Source organism: Camelina sativa, chromosome 12 (assembly GCF_000633955.1).
Source record: "Camelina sativa cultivar DH55 chromosome 12, Cs, whole genome shotgun sequence".
Taxonomy (NCBI): Eukaryota; Viridiplantae; Streptophyta; class Magnoliopsida; order Brassicales; family Brassicaceae; genus Camelina; species Camelina sativa.
This window is the reverse complement of record NC_025696.1, coordinates 6517188-6527412: the sequence shown is the minus strand read 5'-3', so window position 1 is coordinate 6527412 and position 10225 is coordinate 6517188. Positions and strand designations below refer to the sequence as shown.

General features: G+C 33.5%; 2 protein-coding genes and 1 long non-coding RNA gene across 3 annotated transcripts in view; 1 reads left to right on the top strand and 2 right to left on the bottom strand.

Annotated features, from left to right (window-relative positions):
- Window positions 1-760, bottom strand: part of LOC104730490 — a 2090-nt gene extending 1330 nt beyond the window's left edge. The window contains exon 1 of the long non-coding RNA XR_758434.1: window positions 714-760. This is a non-coding gene — a long non-coding RNA (uncharacterized LOC104730490). The remainder of the gene's footprint in view (window positions 1-713) is intronic.
- Window positions 398-2383, top strand: LOC104730492 (12S seed storage protein CRC-like). The gene is made up of 4 exons (XM_010449667.1): window positions 398-751; window positions 894-1225; window positions 1332-1769; window positions 1922-2383. The coding sequence occupies exons 1-4, from the start codon at window positions 448-450 to the stop codon at window positions 2324-2326; spliced, it is 1479 nt and encodes a 492-aa protein (XP_010447969.1). The 5' UTR covers window positions 398-447; the 3' UTR covers window positions 2327-2383.
- The window catches only part of LOC104730489 (protein CUP-SHAPED COTYLEDON 3-like), a 9005-nt gene continuing 2764 nt past the window's right edge, over window positions 3985-10225 (bottom strand). Inside the window, exons 2-4 of the mRNA XM_010449665.2 lie at window positions 7952-8093; window positions 5759-6024; window positions 3985-4859 (exon numbers count right to left, since the gene is read on the bottom strand). Of these exons, the coding sequence (XP_010447967.2) occupies window positions 4278-4859; window positions 5759-6024; window positions 7952-8093 (990 nt within the window). The 3' untranslated portion in view covers window positions 3985-4277. The remainder of the gene's footprint in view (window positions 4860-5758; window positions 6025-7951; window positions 8094-10225) is intronic.

Here is a 10225-nt window from a genome sequence, read left to right as displayed (position 1 = left end):
TTGGCTGTATCTAGTACGCTCTTCGATCACATCGCCAAATATTTAATACTTGGGGACAGCGGTGATGTAACGATGTGTTAATTGTTAAAGTTAGATTTTCTTCTCCCGTTTAAGATAAATTACATATCATGGTTAAGCCATTCTAAGACGATGATTATAGATAAATCCAGTAGAGTTTCTATTTATACGGATGGATAACGAAGCTAAAAATGAGATAGATACATTTGAATTTGTCGTGTTTTAGCATATGCGGAGAGTGAGCTACGCGCATGAACGTCAAGAGACACTTGCTCGAGCTCACAGACTGACGTGTAAAAAACATAGACTCATGACCCCATGCAAACCCAATCTTAGGTGGCACAAACATTGAGCTCACTTGACAATATATAAACTCCTGATAAGTCCCGTTCTCTTCATCCATCATCTCCCACAACAAACAAAAAGAAAATGGTTAAGCTCAGCAATCTCCTCGTTGCGACGTTCGGGGTTCTCCTCGTCCTTAACGGCTGCTTTGCGAGGCAATCTCTTCGGGTTCCTCCTCAGTTACAGAACGAGTGTAACCTTGATAACCTAGATGTTCTTGAAGCCACCGAAACTATCAAAAGTGAGGCCGGTCAGATCGAGTACTGGGATCACAACCACCCTCACCTCCGATGTGCTGGTGTTTCCGTAGCTCGTTATGTAATTGAACAAGGCGGTCTCTACTTGCCCACCTTCTTCAATTCTCCAAAAATCTCCTACGTTGTTCAAGGTCTTTATCAATCTCTACATACATAATACCCCTTCTAGTCAAATTTGTATATCTCACGTTCTAATTAATGAGATATACAATTGATTCACTGTACGATAACTCTTTTCTTTCTTTCTATATATAAAATTATTTTATATTATAGGAAGGGGTATTAGCGGAAGAGTGGTCCCTGGATGTGCGGAGACCTTCATGGACTCGCAGCCCATGCAAGGCGAGCAACAAGGACAACAAGGACGAAGACAACAACAGCCATGGCAAGGACAGGGACAACAAGGAGAAGGGCAACAAGGACAGCAGCAACAACAAGGGTTCCGTGACATGCACCAGAAGGTAGAACATGTTCGACAGGGAGACGTCTTTGCCATCACTCCAGGCTCTGCCCACTGGATCTACAACACCGGAGAACAGCCACTTGTCATCATCGCTCTTATAGACATTGCAAACTACCAAAACCAACTTGACCGCAACCCTAGAGTAATCATATATACACAAGACGCACATTCAGTTTTAGAAGATCTATACCACCGTATCAGTTTAACTAATATTTACATGTTTTGCAATTGTTGATTCTATGTTATAGGTGTTCCATTTGGCCGGGAACAACCAACAGGGTGGCTTTGGCGGTTCGCAGCAACAGCAAGAACAGAAAAACATGTGGAGCAGCTTCGACGCACAGATCATAGCTCAGGCGTTGAAAATCGACGTTCAGTTGGCTCAGGAGCTTCAGAACCAACAAGACAGCCGAGGAAACATCGTTCGTGTTAAGAGACCTTTCCAGGTCGTGAGGCCGCCTCTGAGACAGCCCTACGAGAGTGAAGAGAGGAGACGCCCACGTGGCCCACAAGACAACGGCCTTGAGGAGACTATCTACAGCATGAGGTCCCACGAAAACATTGACGACCCTGCTCGTGCTGACGTGTACAAGCCCAACATTGGTCGTGTTACCAGCGTCAACAGCTATACCTTGCCCATCTTGCAGTACATCAGGCTCAGCGCCACCCGTGGCGTTATCCAGGATGTAAGTACTACATTATATATTTATCTAATCTATTATATTTACGTGGTTAATAATTTCGTCAGAATTTTTTAATTAATTTATTTTCTTTAGCAAAACGTAATAAAATCGTAGGCTACCGATGACTGATCACATGTTCTTATCACATGTTGCAGAATGCGATGGTGCTTCCGAAATACAACATGAACGCAAACGAGATCTTGTACTGCACTGGAGGACAAGGAAGGATCCAAGTTGTGAACGACAACGGACAGAATGTGTTGGACCAGCAGTTGCAGAAGGGACAACTCGTGGTCATTCCACAAGGGTTCGCATACGTCGTCCAGTCCCACGGAAACAACTTCGAGTGGATCTCTTTCAAGACTAATGAAAACGCGATGATCAGCACTTTGGCAGGTCGAACCTCGCTATTGAGGGGATTGCCACTAGAGGTCATATCAAATGGTTTCCAGGTGTCTCCTGAGGAAGCTAGGAGGATCAAGTTTAACACCCTTGAGACCACCTTAACTCGATCCTCAGGTAGGCAACAACAGTATATCGAGGAGATCGTCGAGGCTTAAATAAATCGTCTTTCTTTTTCCTAATAAAAGTATGGCCAGTTTGTAATCATGTCCCACTGCCTTTAGCGTCTGTGTAAACTATGTGTCTGTGGCACTTACTTGTAATAACTCTTTCTTTTCATAAATAAAGGAAAGGTTCGAGTTACATATACAACGTTGCGCCAGTTATTTTTGTTTATTGATTTTACATGGATTCTTCTTTCCACAAAACATAAATTTTTGTAGAAATTTTTTTCTTTTATCTTTATTTAAACTGATTTTTTTCTTTAATCAGAAATTTATGGTAGAAAGTCCGAATTTTGTAGTACAAATAGAGTTGCATTCATGCATCTTACATTTTGTTTATTGATTTTACATGGATTCTTCTTTCCACAAAACATAAATTTTTGTAGAAATTTTTTTCTTTTATCTTTATTTAAACTGATTTTTTTCTTTAATCAGAAATNCATCTTACATTTTGTTTGAAATTACGGCATTGTAGTTTATATGGACCTGAAGGACGGCCCAAACGAACTAAAGTTCCGTCACGTGATTGATGTCCAAACCCCAAAGTCCAAACAACAATCTTCGTTAAATCGTATGCGTATCTTTTGCTTTACGTCGGAAATGGAATTTCCAAAATTCTTTTGTTCTCTTTTCATTTTGTGTCTATTAATCATCATTACATATAACCTTCATCTACTCTACCTTGATTTTAATTTACTCTCCCGGAGAAAAGGTTTTGTTAGTTTCGACTTTTGAAGAGAAAAGTAATATTGGATTTTGACACTTCAAGATTCCTCACTCTTTAATTTTTTTAGCTTCTAAAGCTGAGCTAGCTAGTCTCTTCATTTCAAAATATTTTTGTGTTCAAACACTTTTTTCACACAAATTAAAAAAATATATCTTATATTTTATTAATTTTAAAAAACGTTTTTTTTCTTGGTCAAAATTTAAACAGTTTGGATAAGGTTAAAATTTTAAATTGTAAAACGATAACGAATTACTGAAGACATAGAAGATAAGCTTGGAAGAGATTCTTTTTAGCTAAACTCAAGTACAAAATTCACGGCTACACGTTATTTACTAGCAACCTAATTTATTAACAAAACTAAGAGCAGCACCAACCTAATTTATCAATTTAAATACTATGTAGCTTTTTATTTAAATTTAAAATTTTCAGATTTTTTTTTAATTATATACAGACGACTATTCAAATGTTTTAATGAAAAGATACATATTTCTGTTCACTTTCTTCTTTTAATAAGAGTATCTAACTTATATACTACTAATGGAGGTACTCTAAAAACATCTCAATCAGTTAGATATTCTTTTAGTAAAAGGAATATATTTTTTTTTTTTTGGTAAGTGAGAGGAGGCAACGACCTCCTACATTTTATTTAAACTAAGACAAAGAATTACATCCGAACATGATGAGGAACCGAAGTTCCATTCAAATCCTCCAACAACAACGAATTCACCGCATCCGGCCATTCGTCTAACACAGAAAAGCCAAGAGGCAAAGAAAAAGCATAATTAGCTAATCTTTTCTCGTTTACACTGCTCCTATCTTTGATTGAACTTTTTTTTCGTAAATCTAAAATTAATATAGTTTGCTAGGGAATGTAAAAAAAAAACTAATTAACCAAATGACAAACTCTAAAAGAAAATATAATCTGAAAATGTAAGATGACCGATGATAAATAATGAGTATCTATAATATTATATATTTACAACAAAGAAGACTAATAATGACGATAATAGTCATAGGCAAAGGAATTACATATAATTTTAAAATGAAAAATGAAGAAAACCTAAAAGCAAGCTAATTATAACAATTTCCTAAGAAACCTAGAATCACAAACCCTATACCCAAATGCCACACAATTCATATGCATAATAATGTAAATCTATAGATGCAATAGTTGTAAATCATGAATCAACAAATCGGCCAAACCCTTGAATAGTATGTTCAATGAAAAGGGAGGAGATCGTCGGTCTCAAAACTTAAGCCACCACATTCCATATGAAGATCAGAAACCATACCACCATCCGACGATGATCCCATACATGTCTTGTCATGCTCCAAACTCGTCATATCTGGTGACAACAAAATCTTCTCATAATTTTGATGATCATCATCAGTGATGTTGACAGTACTGTTGTTGTCGACGTAAAGCAGATTTATCAAGGACTCGTGACCAGGGCCATGACTCGACGATGAGGACAGTGAACCGATAATCATCTGCTCCCAACCACATGCTACGGTTTGATGAAGACAATGTTGATGATAGGGATGTTCGGTGGTCCTTGAAGGCTGCTTCATTAGCTGCTCCCACTGATCACAAACTTGGATTTTCATCTTCTCTTGTTGCTGATGACGTGGAGGAGACGATAATAAAGGTGGCAACTGATTGTTGTAATTACGGGAGTAATTAAGATTCGGAGCGTCAATGATTTCAAGCCTTTGGGTCTGATGATCATTGTTATAATTATTGTCTTGTAGTGATGAGTCTCTGCCTTTGTTGAACACTCTGCACAAGACCCAGTCTTCCTGTGTCCACATACCGACAGAAAACGAGAGGACATTGTCAATAAAAATAAAAATAAAATCATATAAATGTAATGTATATAAAAATGCATGAAATTTTACGTTACGTGCGGTCTCGTGCATGCAAATAACCAAACACGCATTAAAGTCACTTTTGTCTCTTTCTTCCATTTATTTATTGTTTTCTTCTGCATATATGTGTCATTCTTTGTACTTGCTGCCATCTCATCATGCGCTAATGCCATGCACAGCCATGCATTCATATATACATACACTAATGCTTGGTTTATATTTATCTATATGAGATATATTCACGTTTTCATATATATTGAGCGTGAAAATGGCCAAATACTAGTATCAATAAAAAAAAAACTTGATGATATAACCATAAGGGTTATCCATAATCCATCCAGTTATTTAGTTTTAAAAAAGATATATATCCATATATTTTTCGGTTTATATTGAGATAGATCTCATGAATTCTATCGGATGCATGTACATAAATATAGAGTAATGGATTATGACGATTTCTGATGAACTTAGAGAAAAAAATCAAAAAAGGCTTGATCAAGTTAATATTTTTCTAGTGAGCTTACCAGTATAATTTTGCACTAAAAAAAAAGAGAAAAAAAAAAAACTGCTGATATCTCCCGTTTTCCTTTAAGAAATACTGTTGGCATAAAAGACCAATACGCTGGTACCATTAATTTGGTGTATCTACTATATCTATGTATGGCAGCATGGGACATCCACGAATAGACACATGTCATCGTGAGTTTAGGCACGTTGCAAGTGATGCTCATTAAAAAAAAAGTGATGCTCATTAAGACGTATTTATTATGAAATAATGACTATACTAATTATGGTTAGTAGCATCAAAGAGAGAAGGAATAATCAAGTACCTTAGGTGGGATGTTAGGACACTCAAGACGGAACTCGTGCATGATCCAGGTAGTTTTGATCCCATTTGGTGCTCTGTTCCTGTAGAACACAAGTGTTTTTCTCATCCCTACCAATTGTCTAGTGCGTGGATCCATCACTGTTCGATCTTTTCCTGTTGCTTTCCAATATCCGCTTATTGTCGCTCTGTTTGTGCGATATCCAGTCGCATATTTTCTATCGCGAAAACTGAAGAAGTACCATTCCTTTGCGTTCAGCTTTGCCACATCTTTACATAACATACCAAGAGTAGAAAACTGTAAGAATAAAATTATATCCTAAATATTGAATATTATGTAAATTATAGAGTAAATCACAAACGTTTGTCTGGTTATAAGTTCATAATTTTATTTTATTTTCTTAATGATTTGTTTATATGAGTCTAATTATTTTAGCATTTAGATTGGAAAAAACAAAAGTAAATAAATTAAGCTTTCTAAATCAGAAAGAAACATTATAAAAATTTTATTTAGAAATTTAAATTTACGCTATTCTTCTTTAAAACCGGATATCATAAACAAATACTAAAAAAAAAAGTACCTATAAACTTATTTTTATTTTGCTATTTCAAACGTCCATATATAAACAGTGATATGTCAAAGGTTAATGTGATGACATAAGACTTGTGATGTGGACAAGACAGAGGATGGGAGACATTGTATTATTAGTTTTGGCAAAAAATAATTACGATTTTGACTTCAACGGAGGAAATTATTGCTCTCTCAAACATTCCTCCTATCCGTTTCGCATTAATTTGATCCTTAATAGAAGATGATCAGGAAGATAACGGGGATGTGATGACTACTTAACAAAAGATTCCTTTATTTTACCTTAATTGAGAAGAAGAGTAATAGACCACAATTTCTTTTTCGTAGACATAATTATCATCAACTATATCCTTAATAGTATATATTGCTTGTTTATTTATATTAATATATATTCAATAATTACACAACAAGATCGTGGTGGTCATGAAAGTAACTATAATTAAGATTTCTTGAGTCTCTAAAGTTGCTTGTGATATAGTGCAAAAAAGGTCTTCGTGTTTACACACAAAGCTTACTTTTTTGTTTATTCTCTGATTACATGTTAATTAATATTCTTTAATGCAACAAATTAACAAACTTTGGATTTTATACTCGGCAAGTTATCTTTAACAGAGTACCGAAAAGTCAAAATTACGAAGAAAACAATATTAAAAAGTTAAGAAACAAAATATGACAACAGGATTCTCGGTCCCCTTTTTAAAAAGCTTCAACAATTTCTCAAGGTATAAAAAAGAACCACAGAGAAAAATGATATTCACTATAAGCATACAAACAATATATACTACTATATCTCTATATATAATTTGTAATATAATTTACGAGAATTCTATAAGGATCGATTATATATAGACTCTTATATATATATATATATATTATAACGACCGGTGAGGACATATAATTATCTATCTTTTCCTTTTGTATAGCCTCCAGACTTTTATTTATCAATAATTTATATTTTTAAAAACTAGCTAGCATGCATCTCAACTAATTAAGACACTCCGGATAATGCATGTCTCAAAGTATTATTAATGCAATTATAGTGAGTCTAAAAAATCTAGAATCTATGTGAATACCCCGTTTCAGTTGACACAATCAAGTATTTTTAATCTTTCAAATCATTAAGAAGATTCGGTTTCAATTATAATCATATGGTAAATCTGTATATATATATATATATATAAAATCTGTATATATATGTACAATCATTATAACGACAGGGACGCGTATTTATACGCACGTGTATGTATATATGTGTGTATACATGTACAATAGTATCTGACTAATTCACATAAGTAAGCTCTAATTGTATAGCACAAATATGTTATATATAAATATGACCAATTAATCGATCCCCAGAAACAAATCTGATTTAAAGAATCTGTTTTCTTCTTTATGTTCAATTAATGTCAAGCATAATCTTTTCGATTGAAAGTTTCAAGAATCTTTACAAAAGCAATTTAAAACCCACCCAAAACCAGGAGTGGACAGAGCATATATACACATATAAATATGTGTATACACAAACTCATAGACACATCACACATAATTAGCAATCAAAGGTACACATATAACTAAATTTCAGAATTATAGAATCATTATGTTACGTACCGGGAAGCTGCCATGGCTCACAAATATGCAAGTCAATCTCCACAAGATCAGTAGCATCCTTCAAGGCTTCATCAACTTCATCATCCTCAACATCACCCTGATCAGATTTGGCCCTAATCTTGTTGCAAAGATAATGGCAAACCAANGAGTAGAAAACTGTAAGAATAAAATTATATCCTAAATATTGAATATTATGTAAATTATAGAGTAAATCACAAACGTTTGTCTGGTTATAAGTTCATAATTTTATTTTATTTTCTTAATGATTTGTTTATATGAGTCTAATTATTTTAGCATTTAGATTGGAAAAAACAAAAGTAAATAAATTAAGCTTTCTAAATCAGAAAGAAACATTATAAAAATTTTATTTAGAAATTTAAATTTACGCTATTCTTCTTTAAAACCGGATATCATAAACAAATACTAAAAAAAAAAGTACCTATAAACTTATTTTTATTTTGCTATTTCAAACGTCCATATATAAACAGTGATATGTCAAAGGTTAATGTGATGACATAAGACTTGTGATGTGGACAAGACAGAGGATGGGAGACATTGTATTATTAGTTTTGGCAAAAAATAATTACGATTTTGACTTCAACGGAGGAAATTATTGCTCTCTCAAACATTCCTCCTATCCGTTTCGCATTAATTTGATCCTTAATAGAAGATGATCAGGAAGATAACGGGGATGTGATGACTACTTAACAAAAGATTCCTTTATTTTACCTTAATTGAGAAGAAGAGTAATAGACCACAATTTCTTTTTCGTAGACATAATTATCATCAACTATATCCTTAATAGTATATATTGCTTGTTTATTTATATTAATATATATTCAATAATTACACAACAAGATCGTGGTGGTCATGAAAGTAACTATAATTAAGATTTCTTGAGTCTCTAAAGTTGCTTGTGATATAGTGCAAAAAAGGTCTTCGTGTTTACACACAAAGCTTACTTTTTTGTTTATTCTCTGATTACATGTTAATTAATATTCTTTAATGCAACAAATTAACAAACTTTGGATTTTATACTCGGCAAGTTATCTTTAACAGAGTACCGAAAAGTCAAAATTACGAAGAAAACAATATTAAAAAGTTAAGAAACAAAATATGACAACAGGATTCTCGGTCCCCTTTTTAAAAAGCTTCAACAATTTCTCAAGGTATAAAAAAGAACCACAGAGAAAAATGATATTCACTATAAGCATACAAACAATATATACTACTATATCTCTATATATAATTTGTAATATAATTTACGAGAATTCTATAAGGATCGATTATATATAGACTCTTATATATATATATATATATTATAACGACCGGTGAGGACATATAATTATCTATCTTTTCCTTTTGTATAGCCTCCAGACTTTTATTTATCAATAATTTATATTTTTAAAAACTAGCTAGCATGCATCTCAACTAATTAAGACACTCCGGATAATGCATGTCTCAAAGTATTATTAATGCAATTATAGTGAGTCTAAAAAATCTAGAATCTATGTGAATACCCCGTTTCAGTTGACACAATCAAGTATTTTTAATCTTTCAAATCATTAAGAAGATTCGGTTTCAATTATAATCATATGGTAAATCTGTATATATATATATATATATAAAATCTGTATATATATGTACAATCATTATAACGACAGGGACGCGTATTTATACGCACGTGTATGTATATATGTGTGTATACATGTACAATAGTATCTGACTAATTCACATAAGTAAGCTCTAATTGTATAGCACAAATATGTTATATATAAATATGACCAATTAATCGATCCCCAGAAACAAATCTGATTTAAAGAATCTGTTTTCTTCTTTATGTTCAATTAATGTCAAGCATAATCTTTTCGATTGAAAGTTTCAAGAATCTTTACAAAAGCAATTTAAAACCCACCCAAAACCAGGAGTGGACAGAGCATATATACACATATAAATATGTGTATACACAAACTCATAGACACATCACACATAATTAGCAATCAAAGGTACACATATAACTAAATTTCAGAATTATAGAATCATTATGTTACGTACCGGGAAGCTGCCATGGCTCACAAATATGCAAGTCAATCTCCACAAGATCAGTAGCATCCTTCAAGGCTTCATCAACTTCATCATCCTCAACATCACCCTGATCAGATTTGGCCCTAATCTTGTTGCAAAGATAATGGCAAACCAACTCTTCATCACTTGGATGGAACCGAAAGCCCGGCGGCAATTTGGACCCAATATCTTTCAAACCCATTATGTGAA

Bases quoted from the DNA above. Each gene is read 5' to 3' on its own strand.
- LOC104730492 (XM_010449667.1), top strand. From the start codon at position 448: ATGGTTAAGCTCAGCAATCTCCTCGTTGCGACGTTCGGGGTTCTCCTC. The intron at 752-893 runs GTCTTTATCAAT...TTTATATTATAG, and splicing joins AATCTCCTACGTTGTTCAAG to GAAGGGGTATTAGCGGAAGA. The intron at 1,770-1,921 runs GTAAGTACTACA...CACATGTTGCAG, and splicing joins CCCGTGGCGTTATCCAGGAT to AATGCGATGGTGCTTCCGAA.